This window comes from Scophthalmus maximus, chromosome 12, assembly GCF_022379125.1.
Source record: "Scophthalmus maximus strain ysfricsl-2021 chromosome 12, ASM2237912v1, whole genome shotgun sequence".
In the NCBI taxonomy this organism is placed as follows: domain Eukaryota; kingdom Metazoa; phylum Chordata; class Actinopteri; order Pleuronectiformes; family Scophthalmidae; genus Scophthalmus; species Scophthalmus maximus.
In genome coordinates, this window is record NC_061526.1 from 2,140,972 (window position 1) to 2,168,402 (window position 27,431).

Sequence of the window (27,431 nt, forward strand, 5' to 3'; positions counted from 1 at the left end):
ATTAAATTCATACGTTGATACAATGGCTGCTGGGGAATGACAAGGATAGGATCCAACAGAGATGCTTCTCCCTGACATTCATCTTATTCATTGCACTTCCTACTACTGGTGACACAGAGAGAGAGAGAGAGAGAGAGAGAGAGAGAGAGAGAGAGAGAGAGAGAGAGAGAGAGAGAGAGAGAGAGAGAGAGAGAGAGAGAGAGAGAGAGAGAGAGAGAGAGAGAGAGAGAGAGAGAGAGAGAGAGAGAGAGAGAGAGAGAGAATACTACACACTGTTTACAACTAATGGCCTCAGAGATGATGACAGCGAATTTGTAGAAATGCTGTGGCCAGCGTGTTTCAGACATTTCCCCTCTGCATTTCTTGTAGAGAGTCTCAGCTGTGATAGGTTAGTTGTGTTCTGTTAGAACTTCTAATGTATTTTAACTAGTATTTTTAATTGAATGTCGTGTATTTTTTTAATCAGTTGTACAATTAATGTTTGTCATTGCAGAGAACACGTTTGTAGTCGTCATTGCGTTGTTGATCTTGGCACAAAAGGTTTCCACTCCTCCTTGTGCAATGCATTTAATACTCTCCATAACAATACTATAAATGGCTCAAATATCGCCCGGCCAAAGCACACATGATTGGAAGGAGCACTTTCCATTATGTCACACACCAGTGAGCCTGGTGTTCTCTTTCTCAGACTTGGCCAAGACCCACACCCTTCTGTTGATAAACAGGGATTAGCGGCTTACAGGTAGGGATTAGTCGGAGAATAGGCAACCCCCCCCCCCCAGCGAACCGTGTTGTTTGTCCAACAACCTTTAAAGTAGCCTGTTGACAGTCAATAACACTCGCACTCCATCCTGTTAATTGGATACAGTGAGCCGAGATGGTGGCCGGTGCAACACGTGACCGTGTGCACCGGTCGCTGCTGTAACCAAGCCGGGTCCGTTTGTCAAAGCTATAGCAGGAGCCCATTCTACACATCATTAAAGATACATCGCTGCCACATGCAGGTGTTTTTTTCCACAGATGTGGGAACCATTTCTGAGTCTGTGACCTGCTTTAGTCCAGAGACGATGAGCTGACAAACCGATTAGTCAATCAGGAGAAAATCAGTTTACAATTTAAATTGTCACTTGATCGTTTAAGTCATTTATCAAATGCAAATTGGCAAATGGGGCACCAGCCAATAATGAATTCTAGTCATTTGCATCAACTGATGTCATGTAAAATCAAATTTTTGTTTATTTATTTATTTAGGAAAATAAATTGATAGTTTGGTCTGTAAAATGTGAAGGCGCAGGTTAACATAATTAAAGGACCAGTATATAGGATTTAGAGGGATCTAATGGGGAAAAAAAATAGAAATAGTAATATTCGTGACATAATTAATGTGTTTCTTTAGTGAATCAAATTTTGAAGGCCTAAATAGATTATCCCAAATGCTTGGAAAGAGAGGGGTGTGGTATTCGGTTGGTTGCAATCTTCAACGTCATCACTAGATGCCACTAAAACCCACACACTAAGCTTGTTTCGATAAACTAAGCAAGGAAGTCTGATGATCCAGAGCAAAGTTACAGACGGCAGGATTACTTTTGCAAAACTTCTGATCTGCCTACCCTTAACCTGCCTACCTCCTTTTCTTCACGTCCTCCTTTCTCTTCTTGTCTGCTGGCGACACCGTTGTCTGCTGTAACCTACTTCAGTCAAGTGTTTGTATTCGAGCAGCAGCGGCCTGGGCCCACTATAAATAGGCCCCCCTGTTTGATGCCCGGTACAGTGAAACCTTGTCCGCCTGTGGCTGCTGCAGGGCAGAGATGACTTTCCTGGGTCTGTGTCAGTCGGCTTCAACTCGCCTGTCCCTGTCGCGGTCTAATTTATCTCCCGTGCCCGTTCGTCAGGCGGCATCTTCGCAGCGGCCAGAGTTTTTCTTCGCCAGGCCTAAAAGACCATGTAAATTATTCCACATATCCCCCCTGAGATGTCACCTAATAAGGATGTGATGTATTCAATGTTTAACATTGAAGCATGTCAGGCCTCCCTTAATGAGGGATTTCTGGATATTTATTGGTGAACAGAGTTCAGAGACAGAGTCAGCTGGACATTAAAACATATCCAGCTGACTACTTTCTTAGTGTTTTAAGTCGCATCACCTTTTTTTTCAAAAATGACGTTACATATAGGCCTGTCACGATAACTACATTATTGACATATCGTAAGATACATGAATAATAATAATAATACATATTTTTTATTGACCTCAATGACAGCCATTGTGTCTACATGCGTGTTTGCTGACATGAGAATGAATGTCAACAGCAGTTCAGCAAAGTCTCGCTGCTTCTGTCCTCTCATCTGTTCTCGTCGTATGATTAATTAATCACTGGTTTGGTCTATAAAATGTCAGAAAATATGGATTTCTTCGTATTTTTCTGAAGGCAATATGCCATCACATTGCTTGTTTTGTCTGAGGCGTAAATACAAGTATAACTTCAAAAAACACTTTTCTCAGCAGCAACACAAATCGTGTAGGACTTGCACGCGCAACGACCAACAGGCCTGTACCACAAGCTCACATGAGTTATCGTGACAGGCCTATTTACATAACATTATAATTGGCATTATAATGAGCAAATAGCACTTCTTGCAGCCCCTCCTCCCGTCCCGCATCTGCCCAAGCGTCCCAGAGAAACACAGATTTTATTTTTACCTGAAACGGCTTTATTCAGTTTTTTACAATCCCCTCTGTCCATGAATTTTTTTTCATCACTTGGCCGTGTGTGCGTGTGTGTCTTTACTGGAACATCTATCACATGAGAAATTACGTTTTTATGTTTACTGCAGCAGTCACAGCTGTTTGGAGTGAATCGAAGAACAGTAGTTACCATAAACGGCAGGAGCAAGCGAGAGAAGTCCAAACTCGTATCGCCGGGAAATCTGAGGAAAGCAATGTGGTATTTTTGACAGCAAAATGTCCAAACTTTTTTATATTGCTTGATTTGATCATTAAAAATCTGCTTTGACAGGCATTTCTAAAGATCAACTCAAGACAAATCCCGAAACACAATGTATTCTAAAACTTTACCGTGACTCTAATGCGTCATTTTGCCATGACAGACGTGTCAGCTGTCATGTTAGTGACAAGTGTACAGTGTCGGCACAGTCCCAGATGGCTGAAACAACCTGTCACTTTGAGAAGTCCTAATGGGAGCATCTAGGCGAAGCTGCCGTCCAACAGTGCACCTGTCGGCAGATTGGTCCCAAATGACAGAAACTGTAATTTTTCTCACTTAACTGCCTGTTATTGGTTTAGACGATAGACAACATTTTGTAAGCAGATTCTATTCATTGGTTTAGTTAGTTCAAAATTTGTTCTCGATTTAATTAACTAATTTGTCAAATTTGAAGATGCACTCGCAAAGACTAAAACAAAAGTATAGAATTAACTTTTTGGCGGTTAGATGTTTTATTTTGTTCGTATCTGTCTGTGTTAAGATGGCAGCCTGAAGCTGAAGTAAGACTGGGTTTGACATTTACAGCTTTGCTCAACTGGATGTTGATGATAAATGAGCAGCAATCGTTCTCTACTACAAACAATCCATTAGCAAGTAAAAATGATGGTTGCTGTAAGATGGAGTGAATTCAAAACAGGATATGGTCATTACACAAGAGCAGGGCGTGGAGTGGTAAATACAGTATCGGCTTGTTTGTCTTTCAACTAGATTGATAGATTGTGTATTCTTTAAAACTTTGCTCAAGCTTTTATCGTAACTCTTCCTTTTTTTTTTGAATACATGCAGAGATCAAAATGAATAATTAAATGATGGTAAATTTGTGACGCTATATCTCACAGTACACACTCATTCACTTCAGCTCGATCATGTTGCTGGACTTAAAACTGATTTTTAGCAAGACTCACAAACTAAGCAGGAGAAACTGAAGGATGAGTTGTTTTAATGTGAAGCAGCCGACTTTTTAATGTCAGAAATTGCCATTAAATTAAGAATCTCACTCCTGGAGTCTTTGAGGGGGCAATTCTTACCTTCTGGGGGAATTTTAATGCTGCTGCATTTGAACACACTGCCAAGTTTTGTCTGTTTATGTGCGGGTGATGCCAATATCCTGCAGTTGAGCACAAGACTTGTGAGCGAGCTTCGACTTCCACTGCGGAAGTGGAAACCACGTTCAAAGTCCCGCTGTGCAGACCAAATGCAAGAGGGATATGTGTGAGCAGATACACGGTGGACGGGGAAGAAGAGAACACTGTGAGAGAGACATTTGGGACAGTGGAGAACGGGGTATAGTGATCAGCTGGAGAAACGTCGGACGGAACAGATGAGGACAGGTGGCTGAAGGTGGAAGCTCTGTCCAACATGGCAGAGGAACGTACACTTTACAGCTTGTATCTGGCAGGTTAGAAACCGAATGCTCCTCTGGTACAAAAACAGAAATCTCTTCGAAGAACCTGCCACATCTGTTCTGATTCAAAGGTTCCTCAAGCTATGACGATCATGCTTTTCGTAAAACAAGGCCCATGTCTCAGTTTTACTACTGTAATATAGTACACCAATTCCCCAGATAAAAGCATTGTTGTTTGTGCCAACATTGTTGACTAAACACAAAGTACAGACGAGGCCGATGTGAATGTAATTCATTTTGCAGTTGTTTGGTCATAAATTGTTGTAAAAATGAAAATTTTGACCTGATGGTGGCACTCGTTTAAAAGTTAAGAGTTCCCCAAATATATAAGTTCATCGCGAGGGGAACGGTATTCAGCAGAAAATTCAACAACACCGAGCCCTTTATTGGACATACAACATAATCCAAACTATTCTGTATTCTGTATAACCAATAGTCGGACTGAAACACAATTCACCCGTTCGTTTTGACCTTGGAGAATTCTATTTTTCAAGGCTGTCGTGGAACTTGTTGTGAGAGAAAGCTCACTTTGTTATCTTTGTGTCACAGCGACGGCACCTTACTCGCTGTACAGCAGGAAATCGGTGTCTTATTAGTCCCTTGGCAGCACCCGATCCGTTCCACAGCATTCTTTTTAAATGGCAGTTCTAGGTTTTTCTCACTTTCACTGGGATCAAGGCTGGGAATGTCTCACCCGAGCAGAAACAAATTAAGGGCAACCTCTATATTTGCTGCTCTGCTAATGGCACCGTTCCCATTTGTTTCTCACTTTGGGGGCGTACCAGGAGTGTCAGTGCTCCCAGTGGACGAGGCCTATCCTTCTTAAGTGACCGCTGTAGTTTGTGGATGTCGGTCCATCGGCAGGCAGCGCACACCGGCAGGAATTAGGTCAACAAAAACCACACCAGGCCTCCTGCAAGAGACCAAATCAAATGAGGTCATGGAAAAGGGAAGGATCTCGGCTGGCCTGCGGAGCTTTTTAGCATGGCACAATATATGCTTTGTTTTGACAGTTAACTCCCTCTTAACACTAACAGAGTCACTCACCGGGATAAATCGTCGGCACAGGTTCTTGCTGTGCGTATGTTTGACATTATGGAACCTGCTTAAGTAACTCCTATTTTGGAGTAACGGTGCTTGTTCGTTGCACAGTCTCACTGTCTTGTTCGTTGCACCGTCGCACTGTCGTATGCACACGGCTGGATTGTTGCAAAGTGTTACAGCATCGTTATATTAAAAGAGCATGTTGGATCATCAAGTAGTTTATTTTGTAAGGACATTCAGTACATCATCTATATATCCAAACTCATGCAAACAGTGCTGAGTGATCTTCAGCTGTTTCCATTAGACGTGGACTCTCAAACTCTTACAGCTTGTTGAAGGAATTTTGTAAAACAGATGACATTAGCCCGCCACATAATCCCCATTCGATGCATTTCCCGATACTTCTTGGAGTGCTTACTGGCAATCCACTTCTACTGATGAATTTCAAACTTGATGGCCTCCCAGTAATTACAGTACTAATGATCATTTGTACTGCATGGTGGTGGGTGTAATTCGCCCATTCCCATGGAGGCGATGAAGTTGTTTTATTCTGTCTCATTTTCAGTAAAATAGCTTTTTGCGAAAGACAATAGAAATTGTGCCAGCGGTGTTAAAAGATTCAAAGGAAGCCTGCATGTGTAGGCGCTGAGTTGGAAAATTAAGTGACAAAATATAATTTTTTAAATATTTTTTTCTTCTTTCCTGCCATAGTGCAAGTCTTCCATTCCACCACCAGGAGGTTAACATTGTACCTGTTTTGATGAAATTACTTATTTATATCCAAGGTGCCCAGCAGATGAATCCTAATCAACCTTGGTGGGTTTCTAATCATTTCCTGTGGTATATAGTCGTGTATTTAAACATTCATGGTTGCTGAATGATTTGTCTTAAAACTTTGCTGATCCCCTGACCTCACCTTAGGGTTGACGTTTGTGGTGGTAAGAGAAACTTCTCCAACACACTGTTCATACCTGGTACGAATGAACATCCGTCTTGAGTGATGTGATCACAGAGTGGGCAGCTCCACGTTCGTCAGTGCCCACGTGGGATTAGAGTGTGAGTCTGCACTCGTGTCTCTGGTGAGCACTTGTGATCAGATCTCACGTCCCCACTCTATTAGCGAATGAATAAGTGTATCAGTAGAGGAAATGATGTTGTTTTTGCCAGTCTGACTATAGAGGAGGGCCCGTTGTCAATGTGTTTGTTGTGTGAGAAAGAGATAGAGAGCCAGAGTCAGGCAGGGTTTCAGCAAATCAATGTGCTGTGTGGTGCTCTACTATGAAAGATTTTACTCATTTGAAAAAAAGAAAAAAGAAAATCAATATGTGGTGCTCAGTGTTTATATTGTGGTGGCCACAAATAAATCAATGTATGGGAAACGGTGATTGTAAAGTGTAAAAAGAAAAATACTGATAATAAGCAAACTGTCCTTCAATTCTAAAAGAATGTGGCCACGGGTGTCCCAGACCACCTTCAAATGTGGTCCGAGCGATCAGGTCTTAAAATGTGCCCTCAGTGCATCTTGGTTTCTTTCACACCTCTACTCGTGGAGCGGTCTGCTTGTGACTTGTTCACCAGAGACGGATTTTAATACCTGGTCCAACGGGGCCCAATAAACGGCCAGCTCTTAGGTGTTCCCCTTAATTTTTCATCTCGCCCCGTTATCAAGATTTTAATTTCTCCAATAAAAGACCACAATTAAAAACAACTCACATTCCATTGTTAGTTTTAGCTCATGTTAGCATGTTAATCGGGCTCCCAGGTAACCAACTCTTGCCTAATTTCCCATCATTCCCAAGCATGAATATTACATTGTTATATAATTTTTTAAAAACTATTTGATATTATTGGATAACATAATTTTTTTCGTGTGTAAAATGGTGACTGGAGGCATGTCACGCTTACTACTTTTTGTTGCACGATATATTGTCCAAGAAATTATTGCGATAAATAATATTATCGTAATTTTGTGTATGCTACTGAGAGAAATTTTATCCAAAGTTTTATACTCTGCGTTTAGGCCTCAGACAAAAGAAGCAATTTGAAGATATGGTTCCTTTAGAAAAATACTAAGAAATCCATATATTTCTGACATTTTATAGCCCAAACCAGTCATTGATTAATCATGAGATGAGAAGATTGAAGCAGCGAGACTTTGCTGGACTGTTGGTGACATTCATTCTTATGTCAACAAACATGCATGGCGACACAATGGCTGTCATTGAGGTCAATAAAAACTATTGGGTTCATATTCATGTATCTTACGTTAAGTCGATAATGTAATTATAGTGACGGGCCTAGGTGACTGTGGTAACGATAAACCTGCTTAAAAACCCAGCATGTAAGCATGGTCAGTGCGAGCATGTTAGCTCTGTTGATGCTCAAAGTTACCGCTGTGCCTACAACATCACAGAACCACTTGCATTGATTTAGATTGTTGGTCTCGTCAAAATGAAGAATTGAGATGACGTCGCTGTTGTTGACCCCAACTTGTCCGTTCATCAGTCTGGCTGGAGTTTTGGATCCATGTTTTTCAGTGTATTTCTGCCTTCACTCCTTTTGTAAGTGCTTTTGTCACTTGCGACAGTCTCTGCATTGTCCATAACAATGGCAGTTATAGTGCACCTTTGAGGTTTAGCCCTGAATCAGTAAAATAAGAAGCAGCCACACAGCTGTAAACCCGGTCTCCTGTCTCGTATTTTCTTTCTCCCCTTCCATCAAAGCTCAGGGCTACTTCTGCCAGCTTATTAGTGGGGCCTTGGTGAATTTGCTCCAGCACACTATAGCCCTTATCAATGATTAAGTGCGTCAGTGTTAATGTTCACACTCCTTCAAGATGCTTGGTCTATCCTTGGGTTCAGTAGTTTCAGGTTTTGTGGAAGAGGAAAAAAATAAAAAAAACAGTTTTCAAGGACTTTACAAGGGGAAAGCAGTCAAATAAAACGGGGACAACATTTTCCTGGCTGTGCTCGAGATGATATTTATCCTGTACAGTGGTCTCTCCTGGGTTTCATCATCTTGTTAACAAAGATCTCTACCCACTCATTGGCTCTGCTTAGGCTCACGTTCGCTGCTCCTGAGAGATCGAAACAAGGCGGTTTGGAGAGATCTACATAACCCAACTCCCATATGATTACAGTATACAACGAGAGGTGTGTGTGTGTGTGTGTGTGTGTGTGTGTGTGTGTGTGTGTGTGTGTGTGTGTGTGTGTGTGTGTGTGTGTGTGTGTGTGTGTGTGTGTGTGTGTGTGTGTGTGTGTGTGTGTGTGTGTGTGTGTGTGTGTGTGTGTGTGTGTGTGTGAGAGCCGACCATAATTTCTACTTGCTTTATATTCATTCTTGACGTATTCATTCTTGTGTTATATGTAAATAAAATAGTAGATTTTTCAATGTCAGGGCACATTTTGAAGCTACAAAATGATCTGGCATTTGACCTTAACCGAGGCCTTGTGCTCCTGAAATTGATGTCTGAAACTGGAATGGTCTTGCTCAAAGGAGCGAGTTAATAATAATAATAAAAAATGATGCTCCGAGATATTACCTTTACATTCAATACTGCTCCAACTCAATTTCAAACAGGAGCAGCACTGTATATTATAAACCATAATTTAAAACAGCATCTACATTTCTCTGGTGACACACTATGTCCCCTTTTCCCCTCCATTCAGTCACCTGCAGAAAATAGTTTGGGATTCACGATGTGTGTGTGTCTCCAGTGTGACACCATATTTAAAGACCCGTCCGGCCCGGGGAACGGTAAATATGCGGGACTGACACGTTCCAGATCCTCGTTGTTTTTTGCTCTCTAAGAAAACGAATGCTGACCCGCTCACTCAATCAAACTGAGTGATGAGTCTGAGGTAGAGCGGAAGAAGTTCATTACTGTCCCTGGGCCTGATGGGTACATTGTGATTTCAGTCTTCTTTGCTCAGTTTTCATTCCCTCCTGCTCTCACCAGCCTTCAGTGTCACATATATGTGCAGGTTCAATGCCACAAGGAAGTCGACAATGGCCCCTTAAATCTGAGGGGAAAGGGGCAGAATCTGCAACGTAGAAGTGGTAGCCATCTCAGATTTTCTTACATTCTTATTTTGTCCTTACGGTTCATCCAACAGATGGTTTTCAGATCTGGTCTCATTTCTCCGTGCAGCTGCTACAAAGTCCCTTTTGCTTGCACTGTAATGTATAGTTAATCTATACAAGTTTTATTGAAACACTATCCCAGCTGCCTCACTGTAAAACCTGGTGCTGTACTGCACGTCTTTCATGAGTTGCTGCCACGTAGAACGGAAAGCAAAGTGAACCTTCGTTACACACAATAAATACATTGGTTAAACAAGACAAGACAATGGGAAGAATGAAAACACAATATACTTGCATAAACTAAGAGGAAGTGGCTTGTTTTAATTAGACTACTGTGGTTGAAATTATGCCAGTATACAATAGTAAATTGTTGAAATATTTTACACAAATGCATATGCAAATGTAAGTGTGATTTGACATTGATGAATGCGGACCGTGGAATCGGCCGTCTAACTATTACAAATTTGCAGGGCTCTCCAGAAGCGTTGGCTGCCGGCCAAGTGGGCTGCGATTCATTTAACTCTATTATGTTATAATATTGATATAATAGAGTAGCCTTTTTGGATTCTAATTAAAATCGTTTTTTAATGCCATTTCATTTAAGTTCATATATTTTTATTTCCGTGCCATACACACAGAGTGACCAACACACACTGGTTTACAAGACACCAGAAGTTGCAGTGTTCCATTACAAGAATAAAGTGTTGTTTTACAACTCTGTCTTAAACTAAAGGTTCTACCGTTTCCCCCCAGGCTTGGCAAATACAATCAGCTACAAAAAGAAAAGAAAAAAAGGATCCCCTCCTGAAGAACCATTCGACTTTTTCATTGTCATCAAGCCAAAGGACATTTGACTAAAAAGTATACATCACTTATGTCCTCATAGACGGCGCACCAGAACAAGAAATGAATCTCATAGTCAATTTCACCGGGCTCCACACAACAAACAAAGTCTGACCTCTGAAGTTGCAATATGCTATGTGTCTACAATGTGCAATGACTACCCTGCGAGCGTGATGGAAGAGAAATGTGCGCACAGCTGAGAGGTTGTGTTCTGCCCAGAACAGATCAGAGAAGTTGTCTCTAGTGTAGTGACACAGTATTGGCAAAGTAATGGATGACAAATCACATTAAGGATTGCATTGATTGCACAGACGGGGGGGCTCCTGGCTGGCTACTCCTCTGCTGGCTAACTTCTCCATGTCTTTGTGGGAAGTCTTATTCTCTTCAGTTTCTGTGCCGGGAAACCGATAAAAGAACCGGTTGAGAATAGAATATGTCAGAAGTACTGAAAATGTCTACTTTATAACCAGAATCAATAGTAACCTATTCAAATTGATTTCCAATTGTTATCTGGACAAAAGTCAACTTGCATAATATGACAAAGAAAAAAAAATCTTAATTTTACCATTATATTGAGAAAAATAACATATTATTCTATGTTATCGTATTTGCATTACATAAACAATCTTAGGCTTCTCAATCCATTTTCGCCAACTAGTTGTGGCTGAAATTGGCTCCGGCTACACCGTTATATGTGGAGGACGGTTTGCACAAGCACTTGGTTCCTTCAAGAATAAATTTGTATTCATTGTTCCGTAGATCTACGTCGTGCTTTATCATGTGTGCTATCGAGACACCTCATCTGTTAAACTGCGCTGATTTATGCTGAACATTGCTGCCCACTGGGTGACGGGCAACAACACCATCATTCAGAGATGTTCACCACCAGGTCACTTGCATGCATTAGCTTCAGGGGCGCCGCACGTTTAATTCCTTTTCCCTCACAGAAGATATACAGCATCCTTTGCTGTTTGGTAAGCCCACAAATTACTCCGTAGGTCACCTGTTCTGCCAACAGTTGTAGGTAAAAAAAAAAAGAAAAAGAAGCACGCTTGGTTCAGAGCAAAGGGGGGGGGGGGGGGGGGGGGGGTTGAGATGTGCCTTTACATCAGTGCTCAAAGGTTGAATTGGACTGTATCTTTAATGATAGTGTGACCAACATCTCAATGAGCCTCACCGTTTCAACTCCAAATCTGATCCGCTGGCAATCTGTCCTATTTGTCATGATCCCATAGTGGCAGTTTAATATACATTCTCTTGGCAGTGCTGGCGAGTAAGCATGAAGGACAGTATTCAGCGGATGCGTAATGACCTGTCCGACCTCATAAGGATTTTGAGAAATGCTTCGAGCTAAATTTAATAGTTGCTATCATAACTGGTTTTGGCAGCAAAACTAAAGGGTTGGAGTGACTGCTTTGTTTTGCAATATTGAATAAATATTTATTTTTGGTTATTTGGGTGGCTATTTCCGTTGATGATGATGATGATGATGATGATGATTGTTGTTGTAGTTGTTGTTTGTACTGTATATACTGGTGGACAGGGATGGGACTGACAGGCATTGGGAAGGGCTACCTTTTTATTTTTTTACCATGGCAAGAGAGACAGCATTGGTTTTTGTTTGCTTGCAAAAATCTCACCAAAATGCAAAACTGTTCCTTGGAGTCTTTTCCTGGATACCTCAGCGACTGTTTGATTTTGAGTTTTACAAATAACCACAACATAAAGAAATGGCTGAACAGAATTACAGGTGCATGTGGCTGCAATGCCACTGCAGCCTTCAGAACTTTTGGCGTTGGCTCTGAAGAATTCAACAAAAGCAGCATTTTGATTTGATTGTGTGGTTGTAGCCTTCTCAGGCCACACTGAAATCATAATGTGTGTAAACAGAAAAAAATCCATCTCGGTAATATATCAGAATTGAGCACTAAGGCTCGCAGTGTGAGACCAGCTTTTGTCAGCAGATTATTAACAGACCCAGTGCCCCCTGAAAAAGAGCAATAAGTCAGTTTTACCCTTCCAGAGCCTGCAATTAAAAATGCAATCTGGGAGAAATAAAGCGTTCATCTCTGAAGCGGTGGCTCATCTTGCTTTGGGGCTAATGTTTCTCTGAAAAAAAGAGCCACTTTTTCCATTTCAGGCCCCTTTTCAGCTGTGTGTATGTGAATGCACGTACAAAGCGAGTCGCCGTTATCAGTGTCTCGTTCGAGAGCCTTCATCGACCCCAAGTCGCCTCGGTTCAGATACCCGAGTGCAGATAAAACATCCTCTTCCCCCCGTGGAGGAGGAGTAATGATGGAGAAATACAGCACCGTGTTGTCCTCACCAGGAACGGAGGAAGACAGCATTGTAAGTCTAATTGTGCTGTTACATCCCATCAGCAGATTTATAAGGAAGGGGATTAAATCATTTTTCTGTAACGACCCGTTCAATACAAGCTCTGCCTCACACTAAAGAATGGTAATGAACATCAGTGAAGACTGAATGCAGTGGGCATCTCGATGAGCATTTCTGTTCCTGCCATATGTTCCGTTTGACGATCCATTATGCTGCTGTAACGCAGAGTGTTATATACACACACTGCATTGGGGTGGTCTGTAAAGTGCACGCAAAGCAGGGAAATGGATTTCAATGTGAGGAGGCGTCCCATGTGTTTTTCCTGCATGTGTTTCGCACTGCACTGCTCCTCCCAAGGGAGCAGTTGCACTAATGTTAGTACACTGATGTCATGAGCAATTCATCGCCGTCTTCAGATATCGACTGGGCTCTTATCTGCAGCGACACCCTGCATGGTCACAGCTACCTGTTAACCTCATGTTGCAGAAATGCACCGACTGGCCCCTACTCTGCTCAAAACTGTCAACATCCAAAGAGGCAGACGGCCCGCTAGATCACCTTGTTCAGAAAACCGATTGTGTTAGCAGTGTTTGAAGGAACTCGGACGTGTTGAAGCAAACTTTCATGTGCTTCATAAATGGTCGATTTAAATTTACAAAGCCTGATCAGATTTCCACTGAATGGTATCATCACTAAACTAGTTTAGTATTAGTTTTCCTGTATTTGTTAGCAAATTAATGGAACGGCTTCAGCGATTAAGATGAGCCCACATTTAAAGATTAAAGTTTATTGCTCTCCTCATAATTTTGAATGAAGTATCAACATTTATTGGTGAAACTTCTCCCTTAACAATCATGCACTTAAGAGCAGCGCTTAGTCTATTTCCATCTTTTCTCTACACTGCTGACCACCTGTTCTTCGGAGCCACTACCATGTAATGTAAAATTTTTATTACTGTATTATGTATAATGTATTTATATAAAAAAACTGAAGTGACTAATTGGAAAAGAAAGAACATTTACAGTGCTGCTGTAAACCATTTAGATTTTCAGCCCAAAGGGGTTTGCTGGTTCCAAATTCTCAAATTTGCGGATTTACATTTGAGCCTTTATACTTATCTAAATATATTTTTTCAGTTTTAGACTTTAGGCTGGGCTTAACAAGCTATTTGAAAAATTCACCTTGGGAATCATAATGGGCTTTTATTTTCATTGCCAGACATTTTACAGATAGAAAAAAGGCGCAGCTGTAATTTATTTATTTATTTTTGTCTCCAAAGAAGCTTGGAAAATAATAATAATAATAATAACATATTTGATTAATAAAGCGCTTTTCATGTACCCAAAGCGCTGAATGCAGATTCATCAATAATACGTGAACATGTTAATACTGTACAGTACCTTTCTGCCAGAGAAAAGCTGTTGTCAGCTCGGTTAGTCTTGGTCAGCAGGGGGGGGGGGGATGATTATCTATCTCAACTACTCATAGATTATTTGTTGGTGCTCGTATCGTGCGAAGCCCGGACAGGCTCCAATAAGAGCCCACTTTGATGTAACTTCAGCCCTCGCATTCACTCCCAGAATGTTAACTTTATCTGCCGAGGGGGCTGCGGCACCAGTCCTGCGTTTCATGGGGCTGTATAAAATCGCTAGGGTTAAAGACTCCCTCAAACATTGTTGTTGTTGTTTTTTTTCTTCTTACAAATATAATTAACAAATCTGCCAACCTTTTTCCTAATGTCAGCATCTGTGCACTTTTTCTCTCCGTAAAGGTTACACCAGCGGCCGTTGGGCAGTTAATAGCTATAGAGTGTCCCACATCTCCCGAGGCACGGCTCTTCTCTTTGTTCTCTGCCGTATCCACAATCCGGACTCGATGTTTAAACCAATCAGTCTGGAAGACGTAGGAGTCTGAGGCCCAAACAATTCTTTGGATAGCTTATGAGGTTTAACAAGTGTTTTTAGACTTATATAAGTCCTATAGACTACTTTATAAGCACCATGTTTAGAAGAGAGAGGTGCACTTGCACCATTGCTTTACTCTACTGGGTTCACGCCGGCACAAAGTATCAGCCAGACATAAACGAGTTGTTGAGTAAAGTCATTATAATTAAGTCATTTAAGGTCAAGTTCTGAAAAATGTGTTTAATTCCATCCCCGCATGATCAGATCCAGGTTTTTACTGTTATCACTGCTAAAGCAGATTCTGAAAAGTGTTCAATATTTTCAGTTATTCATGTATTATTTTGTTCCATGACTGTCTGCCTCAGCTGCGAGAATGTCCCGCTTTACTGTCATTGTGCATGTTTGGCAGTGATCTATCATATTACCACTGTATTTTTGCGAGGCTCGCACAATTGTGTATTCAGTCAGCAGTTCTGGGCAGAGAGCCCAGACTTAACTGTTCAGGGTGAAATGAAATGCATCGCACTGAATCTACAGTGTATCTACTGCTTCCAGTTAGTTGGAAATGTTAATGCGGGACGTCTATGAGGATTTATTCCTATATTAACCAGCAAACACAACTGATACTGCAGTTATAGTCTACTCCCAGCTTTCTGCGCACTCAACAGAGTGATGCAGTGTGATGACTCATGTTGATGAGCTTTTGCTTTCTTTTCTTTTTTTGGGGCATTGTTTGACCAAAGCCAATTTGCTCCCTGCTATTGTTTTATTGTATTGTTTTGTGTGTGTGTGTGTGTGGTGGGACAAATAAAGTTTATATAGTGTATATTTAGAAGCCTATTCACAACGTACATGCAGGGAAAGCATCTCCACTCCGATGCTTCTAATTAATTTTGTGGTCATGGCAGTGTTGCTTTTGTTCTGAAGAAGAGGAATATAATTGTCCAATTATATCTACAGATATCTCTCATCTTTGATGAAAGGAATCCTTCTTTTTTTAAAGTTGCTTCCTTATTTGAAATATAATCATTTATGTTGAGATAATAATACAAAGTACAATAACCCTATATATGAAATTGCAACACTTTTAATCACTATATTCTGCACTTTCAATAGATATTAAACATTAGCATATAGAGGTAGGGCTGCAGCAGTCTGCACCGTATAAAGTGTTTTGAGTAGCCCATCTGTGAATCCACAGTACAGTCCTTGTCATCATGTTACCACATTTAAATGATTGAAAAGATGTCCATACTATCTGCAAAGTCACATACTCAAGTTATGTGCTTTCTTGTAGTTCTTAAGTTAGTGTTATTTTTCAAAAAACTTGTAGAGATGTTAAAGACAACTTGTGGAGATAATGAAGAAATTGTAAGAGATTAAAAAAAACGTATTGGAGTGTGTGGCATCTATTCTGCGGTGTACATTGGTGGTGTACTTTGACGTCTATTCCCTTAGAGCTTCTCATTCTATGCCGACGGCATGTTGGCGTTTGCTTTGTTTACCAAGACTCTGCTAAGCTGCCTGTCGGTGCTGAATGCTGCAGATATGGCTAATCTCTGTGCATGCTGTTGTTCAGCGATACGTTCAGGCACTGGAGGACGTTGCACTCGCAGCCCGTCTAATGACAGCCGGCAGACACTGCACCTGCAGGGTTTGAAGAGGCCGACCGCTTTAGCTCGGCTAGTAAATGAGGTTTGTTGTTTTGCGTATCATTGGAAATAACGGTTTAATCATCTCCTTTCATTACTCATGTCCTCGTGTTTTTCCCAAGATGCAAATAGCAGAAGTGTTATTTTACAAGAACTAATTTATATTAATTAGAAAGTAGAATCAGTCTCACTGACACAAAACGCTTAATAATTCATGAGTCACCAACAGCCTACACAAAGTATTTGTAGTGCCGGGTTAATGAGCGGATAAAAAAGATTATTGCCTAGCATTCACTCAATACCAGCAGGCTATGAGCATGCCTTGCTCTGTGGGGGGGACACACCAGATAAGAAATCCCCACATGGTTAAAATTATATATTATACCAACCTCACATTTGTGAGTAAGACTGGATTTTGTCAAGCAGCCGGGGGTGAATAAGTTGAGTTGTTTTCCAGCGCAGTGAAGCACACTCCACTTTAGATGGGTACTTTATGGAATGTGGCTCAGCTCTTGATGTTCAATTCAGTGGCCACTTTTCCCCCAAAAGCTCCCGCTTTCTGACCTTCCCCCGATGAATATGTATCATGCACTTTTGCTTTAAAGATTTTCTAAGATGGCTTTTCCATTTGTCTCCCCAGGTGTGTTTTTTTTGGTCACAGTAGATCTAGCTGTCGATTTCTTTCTTGCAGCACGTGTGTTTATTGGCAGACATTATATGGCTGTGTGGCATGAACAGATCTCGCAAGAGGAGTGTGGTTGTAAATTGTGTTCCCTTGCATTCAATGACAAGCCACTCGATGCAGTTTTCCCGCCGACCAAGCTGCTTTCACACAGTCAGGGGTGGAGCTCCTGGCGGTAATGGTGGCTCTCGGCCCCCCGGGCCACCCGCAGTCAGTGCTTTTCTGGATGGATCAATATATCTGTCAACCTCTCCCTGGGTGGAGGCTTTTTCATGTTACTCCTCTCATTGCTGCGGGGTGCAACACGCAAAGCCAATGTTCCATCAAAGTCTGGAAAGAACGAAAACACACTGTGACCGGGGGGAAGTGCCGAAAGGTAAAACTTTGAGGAGATACACCTGCACCTCGGACTCTGATTTGAAACATTTGTGCTCAAGCAAAACGTGGGAGATAATTTGCTTGCGATTATTTCTGCTTGTAAAATGTCGAAATAAAAGGCACCTGAAGCCTCTACTCCACCTAGGTTGTGAGACAGAGTCAACAATGTTCGTGTGGTGTGGCTCACACAAGTTTGATTTCAGCTGCCTGACAGGACCCGAGGTGAAATCAGTTCACACGTCATCCAGTAAACTCTTTTTGGAAACTCAAGGGTACTTGAGAACAGAGTGTCTGGCCAAATCCTTCTGCGTCAAAGCTACAAGTACTTAGACAATACTTTGACGCTCAGTGGCCAAATCTGCCTGTGCTGCAGAACTGAACATTCTTATTTTCACTTGAAGAACACAGTGTATGAATGGGACCCAAAAGAGGGGCTGTGACTTAAGACTGGGCTACTTGAGATCCTTAAAAGTTTTTAGCGTAATATGCTTTTTTCCCTCATTGGAAGGTAAAAGTGTTGATTAGATGTTTTGATTTCTGATCAATTCACAAGCAATTTTTAGCTGTTTTTTTTTTTTTATAATTCTGAAAGTAAGGGTCAAATAAATGCGTGTTGAAAGCCTTTAAAAAAATCTCCCTGTAAAATCTTAAAAGAGCTACTTCTGAGCCCTCATACAACCTATTATAAACACTTCACGACCCCTGTCTGTTCTCACTTGCACATCTTTCGTCTTAAACCTGGTGTTGACCTGGGGCTCCATACCCCTTTTTTGCCTTGACCATACTCATCAAGGTAAACATGGCTCACGTCGTGAGTTTTTCCTGACTGTATATGGACTTGGAATGTTGTGATTTGTTCCACGCGTCACACTTCGCACTCGGTAGCGGTTGGGGAGGCCCCTTGAGTTACTTGTGGGAAAAAGTACTACTTTCAGGTCAAGTGCAGTGTTTACCGGCGACACCGTTTTGGTCAGTGTGCGTTTGCCGTTCCCTCAAGTGAGCAGCAGGCCATCTGTTCACCTCAGAAATAGTGAGGCGACAAACCTCATTTGGCTCATCTTGTCATGGACACTTGGGCGGGGAGAGTTTGCATTTGCGCGTAGCTGCTCCCAGGCGGCTATATGGAAGTCACAGAGACTTGAGGGTTGCGTTTTGTTTATCGGAAACATGAGTGGAAATGGAAACTAGGGTCGAGGTGACAGGCGATGGAGTTGCACAGATGTTCAAATGAAGTGCTCTCGGGGGGGGGGCAGAGAGAGAGTGGGTGGGTGGGTGGGTGGTACTTGCAAAGTATGGACTTAAATGCAAGTCTGCAAGTGTGTTTGTGCAGACACAAATGCACACTAGGGGATTGCATGTGTATCCTGGGCTGTGGCAACAAGTGTAGCTGCCATATCCATAAAAAGAAAGACGTCATCATGTTATTGAAGCTCTGCAGCTTTTAGTAGTACGGCTGTCGTAGCATAACTTCGCAAAGCCAAGCAGTGTTTCATTAGCTAAACAGGCCAATGTCCGAATAAACTAACTGTTCAATCTTGAATTTTACTTTATAAGGCAGTACAGTGAGTAATACTGCTCCAGTACAAAACAATGCTGCTCTTTTATTCCCACATCTTCTGCATGCAATACTATCTGTTGAAGGGTTAGTCTCTTGCTCCTAAACCATGATATCATATATGTAACCATCAAGTATGTATTTAAGATAATTTACAGCTTGTGTAGCTAAAGATAAGTTGCCAGCTATAATGAAAAGCATGGAATTGATGTAATCAATTGATGATGTAATTCTCATCACAAAGTGCACTGTAAATGAAGATGAACAGACAGGAAGAGAAGTACCGGAGCTTTTGGAATGGTGAATTAAAAAGCATCACTTCCTTCCTACTTCTTGAAAGTGCTCGTTCATTTAAGTGCGTCCCTGTCTTGTCCCCATCCAATGTCTGTGAAAGCAAGTCAAGCCACAAAGGCACTGCTACGCCCCACAGGTACCATGTAAATTATTCACCTAATTGAGACACTGTGCTAGTTCTGGGTGCTGCCCTGACCTAGAAAAGAAGTTTCGCACACTGTACGGCAAGTCCTTGAAATCTTTACTCGTTTTCCTTCAAGCCAACTTTTTTTTTTATTCCCGCCCGTTGGACAATCCCCTCACTGCTCTTTCCCGTCAAGTGTGTGTCTGTGTGTTTGCATGTCACACTGACAAGAAAACTCCAAGGTCAGAGTCTGCACGGAGCAGGATTCACCAAATTAGACCTGCCTCTCTGTCAAGTGACCTGTCGGAGCTCTAACGGTGTTTCAGAGCGAATTTAAGCCCCGTCTTAATTCATACCATCGCACCTGTCAGCCTGATGGATCTGTAATGATGAGAGCGAGAAGAAAAAAAACGCCTTTCTGTGTTTTCCTCGCAAATTTGCCGCAGTGATACGAATGGACGCGCTGAGAGGTTTGAGTTAATGATGGGCTTTTCAGATGGGAGCACTTGGCATTGATAGATGAGTGCAATTGAGGTACAGTGTGGGCTAATTAGTGGTGACGACGATGCACTTGGCCCGTCCTAATGTCATCACAGATACTGGGCGCAGCCTGTCAGTCATCGTTAATACTGACCTTGACATTTTGTTGTAGGAAACCTCACCCACCTGGGCCCACTGCCCTCCTTCTGTTTTGCGACTTTGACTGGGTATTTATGATGTCCCTCAGCTGTGTAATAGTGAGCGCACAGTGTAGTATTAACACAGGTTGTTACTGTCACTCATTGTTTTAAAATTCAATCACACATCACGTGCCAGAGACATAATGTGCTGTCATTTCTGATTCACTGATGTGGACACTTTCCCCTTAATTCTCCTTTGTTTCTCTCCTCCTCCTCCTCCTTGTGTGCTTTCTATCACTCTCTCTCCTTCTCCTCCTCCTCCTCCTCTCGGGCCAATCAGGCCACACCTCCATGGGAACCGTCAGTGAGGGTAAAACATCCACAGATGGTGCTGAGTAGAGCGAGCAGCAGGCGCAATACGAGATCAAGTGTGGTAGTGTGTGTTTGTTTGTGTGACTCAGAGAAACAGAGGGGAAGAGACTCAGTGGATAACCACTGTATTGGGAAGCCAGCAGGGTAATCTGTTGGGACACAGAGGAGGAATTAGGAGTGTTTGCTCAGAGGAGTTGCAGGAAAAGTCTTGAGAGAAGGAGTGAGTGTTGGAGGAAGGTTAAAGGGACTGAGAGAAGCCCCCCTTACCTTCCCCAGAGAGCAGGAGGTAAACCGCCGGTAAGCAAATATTAATGATCTAACAGGAAAGCACACATCTCGTGTTGATCACAACCCTTACCCTGGAGCGGCGCGCGAGAGGAGCCCCCGGATACGTATGCACACTCAGCCACGCGCGTTTTCCACTCACTCCTGGTCATCACTCCCGCCATACACAAACACAAGGGGCCACGCTGACACAGCCAGAGGAGCGGAGGAGAGACGAAGAGGACACTTGAACTGTTTGTGGTCCGTTTTTAAATAGAAGGCATCACTGGAATTTTTTTTCTTTTTTTGTGCCCTGAAAGTCCTACTTCTGAGCTGACCTCTCAAGCCCTCCCCTCCTCAAGGAGCCAAGATGAGCTGCAGGAAAAGGTGCAAGCGAGAGATCTTCAAGTTCGCACAGTACCTGTTCAGACTCATCACGGGCACGCTGAACACCGGTAAGGCTCCTGGTGGACTTTGAGATGATCCCGCCTCTTTTCATTCGCGGTTAATTGTCTTAGTTCTGCAGAAATGTTCAATTTGTATTTGTCATCCTCCCTGCAGTTTAGTTCAAAGTTGTCCAATTTTTTCCCAATTTTTTTTCATCATCATCATTAAGGTTGACTCATGAGGCTCTGTAAGAAGTTTTGCATACCGTCGCTGCCGTGCAGTATTGAGGTTTTTGTATACATTTACGCCTGCAGACCTGAAGGTCTCGAGCGTGGCTTGAATTTATCACCAATTCTGCATCGTGCTTTTTGCGAGTGTGTGTGCATGTGTTAGTATAAAATGACACAGGGACAGACTTTGACTGGGAGCAGGTTGAAGTCATTAAAATGAGGGGAAAAAAAAGAAGCTTCCTCTGAAGTCTTTGGCTGTAGAATGCATATCTTATTGGTTCTGACACTTCAGTCTTGGACTCAGTTATGCTTTCAACATAGATTTTCATTTAAATTCATTCTCTTCCTTACTTAGCCTTGTTTTTATTTAGTGTAAGAAAGTCAAAAACATGACAGTACAAAATAACTTGGAGCAATATTCCGAACTGCCGCCCACCCACAAAATAAACCCCCCAAACCCCCCCCCTTCCACTGTATACAACCTGTATCATGCTTCAGAAAGAGAATAGATTTTAGTTTCCCTTTTGTTCCGTGCATAACACAACAAGAGCTTTTTTTCTAATAAGGCAGATAGTGAATCAAAGGGTTTAACAAGATTAATCTTGGATTAAAGTGGATTACTGACAGATTACTCCATGAAGGGCTTGATAAGGGATAAAGGTTACCAGCAGTAGCTGATGCTCTGATCACTGGCACACATTGCAGGTATAAGTGTTATTTACAAGTCATGCAGACTGTGGCGCGACGGCTTGTTCCTGGTTTTTTAAAGTGCACTGTGTGGCTTGTTTATAACGGTGCAACTGTACCGATGATGCAACTACACTAGCAGCATTCATTGACACCCCTGCCTTGTGTGGCTCCTGTCTCGCTCTTGCGTTAACTGCAGCGTCGCTTTCGAGAAGGTTGTTGATTATCATGCCGCATGAGTGAGAGGGTGTTAAGCCCCAGAGAGGTGCTACCTGAAGATGCTAATGAATTCCAACATGCTTCTGAACATGTGAGACATTATTTTTTCACTCCTTCCAAAGCCTTTTCATATGTTGTAAAAACGTATCCGCTAAAGGAATGGATTTCAAAATAGAGCTTTTCACATCGAGAATGTCTCTACGCAGCCGTGGCCTACTTTCCGTCGTCTCCTTGACCTTAGACATGTTGGGAAGAAGCGGGAATGATGGGAGGCAGTTATAGAAGTCGCTGCCCTTTAAAAGGTCCATAGATTCAGCTTTCCAATCATACTTACAAATATATGCTCCTGGGAGATACCAAGCTTGGAGAAATCCATCTACAGTATGTGCCCGAAGAAGTATACGCTTTGTTTCCATAGCAACTGGCAGGTCATTTGGGTCACATAGCAGATCCCACATGGTGATAACATGATTAGTGTGTATTCAGGAGTAATTCAGTCCTTTGTTGCTCTCCAAGTGATGGTCGATTCAATGTCACGTCGCTTTATGTTCTTTAATAGGCGGCAGTTTTTGTCTGCGCAAAAATGTTGGTCTTTAGTGTCGTTGTCAGTCCTCATTAATTATTCATCATGTTAAATACAAGGCTGGACATATTCCCCTTTGGACTCAGCTCAATTACTGCCCATGTGCTGAGTTAGAGAAACGTGGTCTTTGTTATTGTGTGCTATTTTCTGTACCTCGGGATAAAAACCTGGAAACTTATAATAATACATAGTAATGAAATATAGAACTAAACCTGGTCTCTTTTCCAGTATGTTGGATATATACAGTAAATAAAGTTAGTGATGACTGGTGGATTTTTTGATTTGTGGAATGTTTGCATTAACTTATACTTTGATATAGTAAAATTTTAGAGTCCAATTTTGAAACCTGCAGTACTGTTACCTCAATTCCAAGAAGCTCTGCTACATTGTTAAGTTGATCGAAACTATATTCACCATGTCAGCATATTCCTTTGATGTTTGTGCATGAAACCAATCTTTGGCACATACAGTATGTTTTATTCTCTCTGTTCGGTTCAAGTGTCCAGTGAGGCATCACATTGCGACAGTGAGCCAGCTTGCAGAATCCCCGGGCCCTGAAACTGAAGCAACTAATTGGACCATCAGCCATCATTCATTTCATTATTTACGCCCGTGCATATGATGTTATGGCCAATAGCCCTTTTGGTCAGGTCACTGATCTTTGGCATTCCTGAGACATTGTGTTCACAAGAATGGGACACACATGAGGTCACAGTGACCTTGACCACTGAAATCTAGTCGAGTCATCATTGAATCCAAGTGCACATTTGTGCCAAATTTGAAGAAATGTCCTCTGGCCATTCCTAAGATATCACGTTCACATAATGGGACAGACGGACGGATGGATAGATGGACGGACAGCGCGAAAAAAAAATGCCTCCGGCCGTGGCTTTTGCTGGCACAGTGGCATGATTATAAAAGCCATTACCAGTCGTTCATTTGACAATTTACACTTGAGTGGATCCATTTCCCCATAAACACAGCGTATTAACTTATCTTACACAGCCTGCGCTGCAGATTAATATAAATTGCGTTTGACCAGAGCAGTGCTGGCTCGGCCATATTGCAGTGACCAGGGGAAGAGGGTGATAGATGGAGTCAGTTAGCAGACCATGTGATTTTAATTGAGATGTTCGATGTCGTCGAGCAGCCTCACAGTCGTTGCTTCATTGATCACTTAGCACATAAGACCAGCACAAACGCACAGCGTGGGTGGAGGGTAATGTGTGTGATGGAACACAACAGGCCTGTGCACACATTACTGTATATCAAATCTGTAATGTCATGGATGATTTTTGTGTCCCCACACTTTATCTCAATATAGACCCATGAACAAGCTGTACTGAATGTTAAAGGTCCAATTTGGCATCGTTATCTTTGTACACACAGCACTAATGCTAGCAATGATATAAACCTCTTGATATAAACCAGTTAATTTGAGTTTATGTGAGCATTTATCGATCAAAACAGATTCACCGCACTCGCACAGATGTTTCAGAGCTGCATTGGAAACCGCAAGCCACTATTTGCATTCATGCTATCGCCGCTGCCCAGTAGGCCTTGAAACTTTTTTAGCCGTAGGGGGAAAAAGCAAAGGGAAACAAATCACTGATGCGCAGCCGTGTAACAGCAATGTCAGCACATATTAAAAATATACTGAAAAGCAAAATCGTATTTGTTGGTCACACCAGGGGGTGGAATATTTATGTCCTCCAACTTTTCTAACAGAGACTCTGTGACATTCGAGCAGGGCGAGCTTCCAACCGACCAAAGTATTTATCATGATCGTTTAGACGTCCCAAAGCTGGGTGATTTAGCTGCCTCCTTTCAAAGACACATTTTCAATGCCCTTTCATTATCCAGTTAATTAATTTTAGCTGAGATGGCTTTAAACATCATCTTTTTGTGCCTCTGCTGTATTGCGACAAACTCTAAATCTGCCATTGGCTCTGAATACTTTGCGTCACCTTTCACCACAACGTCACAGCTGGTTTCTTCCCCGAGTGCTTGGCTGTCAGGCTTCTCAACTTCCGTAATGTATCATCCTCTTTTTTTTTTCTCATCAGGACAGGCTCACATGCTGGTAACTGATTCCAAACATATCGTTTGACATCACGCCGTCTCAGCCTCTCCTCTCGACCTTTTATTACAAGACTGGCAGAAGTTGCGCTGACTCCTCTCTGCGCTATCAAAGCTTTGATGAGCCTCTAAATATTTCAACCAGGGAGTATTGATTTCAAGTGTTTTGATTCAGCTTGTCAATGCAGTTATTTGAGTTCAGCGAAGATTCATATTTCCCCATGTCCTTTATAATGGATCAATGCTGAACGATTGCAATGTCTCTGGGTTTTCTAATGATTATGTGACGAGTGTGTGGGACTGCAGCAAATGCTGAATAAGCATTTGCTGCTGAATAAGCATAACATTTTTATTGCTAAACCAGCAATATGGGATTTTGTTTTGTTTGTTTCCTGACATTTCAACCGATGCTGGTGGTGTTTGTTTCTAGGAGCAAGTACACATGCAGTTTGTGCTCTTAAGGCAATGATGAAAAATGCACTTTGTGACTTTTCAGTATGTACTTAATGAGCACATGTGTGGGGGCCTGACCAATGACACGAGGGCCCGTCTTTGTTTCCCTCTCTTTGGTTTCCTGATGGCAATGGGCAGGTCATGTTCCACCTGTCCCTTGAGGACAGCACGTTCAATGCCCATAATCCCTGACCAAACACTGAATATTTGATACCCACAGGCCGGTTCAATTGGCCTCATGTCTGTGCAGCGGTCTCCCAAGTCTGAATGGCAAGAGATTGGCTGTGGTTTTTAGATAAGACAATGTAGTTGTGATGTACTGCGAGCGAGTCCCTGCAGTCCCGAGAAGTCAACACATATTTTCTATAAAGTTTACAGATCTTTGCAACCTCTGCAGTGCTCATAGAAATATTACGATTGAATGAATTGACCAAGAAAGCATTCAGTATTTCATTTTAATGTTTGCTCTGCAGCTGGTTTAGAGTTTGTCTCTTAAATCTACTTAGATTCAAAGGCATCTTTTTAATATTCTGCATCAAGTAGTGAATCTATCTGCAGCTGAACCTTTCCACCCCGTGTTTGGACAGGTACGACAATAACAGATGGCTGACCATGTTGCATAATGTTTCCTTTCACACCCAGTGAACTAACATGGCATCTGTTGGATTCATCTGACATGCATCTGTGTGCATCGCAGGCTGAAGTTGGATGTTTGTCTTCATGCTGCGCAAGAGGTTTCTTACCGTTCGCTTACAGTCCTACGAAGTGTTGAACTCCCTGTAGAAATGTAGAAATGTAGAAAATGTACCCAAACTATTATCAGTTTCCAGTTATTTCCTAAATACCCACCTGGTAAGTAAGATTCTTTAAGTCATCTTTGAAAAAACAAAATTGCTATGCAAGCAAAAAGCAAGCATTGGATGAAAATAGATATCAGTTGACTTTCTGACGCAGAGATGTATCCTTAGGGAGATTAATGTTGTAACTGCGTTGACTCAAAACAAGCAGAAAAAAATTGTGAATGAGTAAATTAATGAGGATCCACATTGTGTTGTTGTCGATGTCTAACTGAGCCTGACTCTGAGCAACAGAACAGGATGTTGTATTGATTCAGTAAGTATCGGTGTCATCTGGTTACAGCTTAACCTTTAAACTTGCATTGTGACCTTTCACCATGACCCCTTTCCCAAGGTTCACCGCCTTTGGCAAGAGCCAAAAGAAAAGACGTTTGACTGTGATGACTGCGTCCATATCAGGTTTCCTAGCAGGCCTGGTTCGATGTCTCTTTCTTTCAGTGTCCCAGCTTTCTTCTGGTTTCTGGTGCTGCGTCGCGGTCCAACACCAGAGCAGCACAGATTCCTTGGCTCAATGGGGTTGAGACACGCATAGGTTTGCCACATTGTGAGAATTTTTCGAAACCTACTGTTGATATATACAGTAGCTATTACCGCAGCCTGGTCCTCTCAGGTCGTCCTCTGCCTGACTGAAAGTGATTGACGGTCCTGTCATGGCCTTTTTAAGTGCTCAAAGACAATCTGACCCAGTGTTATTTAAAAGAGGAGAAAAAGTGTGGTCACTGTAGTGGAAAATAAATGTCGCCATCTCGTTCAATCTGCAACACTTGTAAAAACCCTAGTAGAATCTTTCCTCGACCTTTCCATTGTTGAGGTCAGGATCGGCTTCACTGGTTGCACATGAAATATTACAAGGTGAAATCACCCCTGTTTCTCTTCCCCACCTTTCTTGCTGTGGTCCCGGAGAGATCCCTCTGTGAGTCACCACCACCCCTGCAACTGGGAACCTTGTTATTAATTACTAGATGTAAAATGAATAATTAGGTATGATGAGCTTGTCATAAAAATGTCAACCTGTTGGTTTAAAAGAGTGATTAAAGCCTTGAGTAGGCCTTTCACACACAGTGTACTGTCCACTCTCAAAGCTTCACTCCAACAGACTCATTTACTGAAAGGATTGTGTTAAAAAAAAAGAAAAAAATTTCATTTGCGTATTCCATCCAAGATATATGATTCAGCACAGACATCTACGAACCCATTCAAATGAACTCCCAACTAATTTGTAATTGTACATCAATCAAGTTGATGTCAAAGCAGCAAAGGCCAGGATATCCAGACTTTAGTCAACACTGAAACTGACAAGTATAGTTTGAAATAGTAGAATATCCAGATCATGTTGAACACTTATCTTATCTTCAAGGAAGGTGCCTTGCATGT

General features: G+C 42.1%; 1 protein-coding gene across 5 annotated transcripts in view; it reads left to right on the top strand.

The window, feature by feature from the left end:
* The window catches only part of kcnip4a (potassium voltage-gated channel interacting protein 4a), a 117,762-nt gene that overhangs the window by 19,188 nt on the left and 71,143 nt on the right, over window positions 1-27,431 (top strand). Inside the window, exon 2 of one of the 5 annotated variants that reach the window (XM_035647980.2) lies at window positions 20,883-21,017. The exons of 3 other annotated variants lie outside the window; for them this stretch is intronic. In XM_035647980.2, the coding sequence (XP_035503873.1) occupies window positions 20,933-21,017 (85 nt within the window). In that variant the 5' untranslated portion in view covers window positions 20,883-20,932. Of the gene's footprint in view, window positions 1-20,300; window positions 21,018-27,431 lie in introns of those variants that run through there. One more of the 5 variants, XM_035647970.2, reaches the window with a different exon arrangement.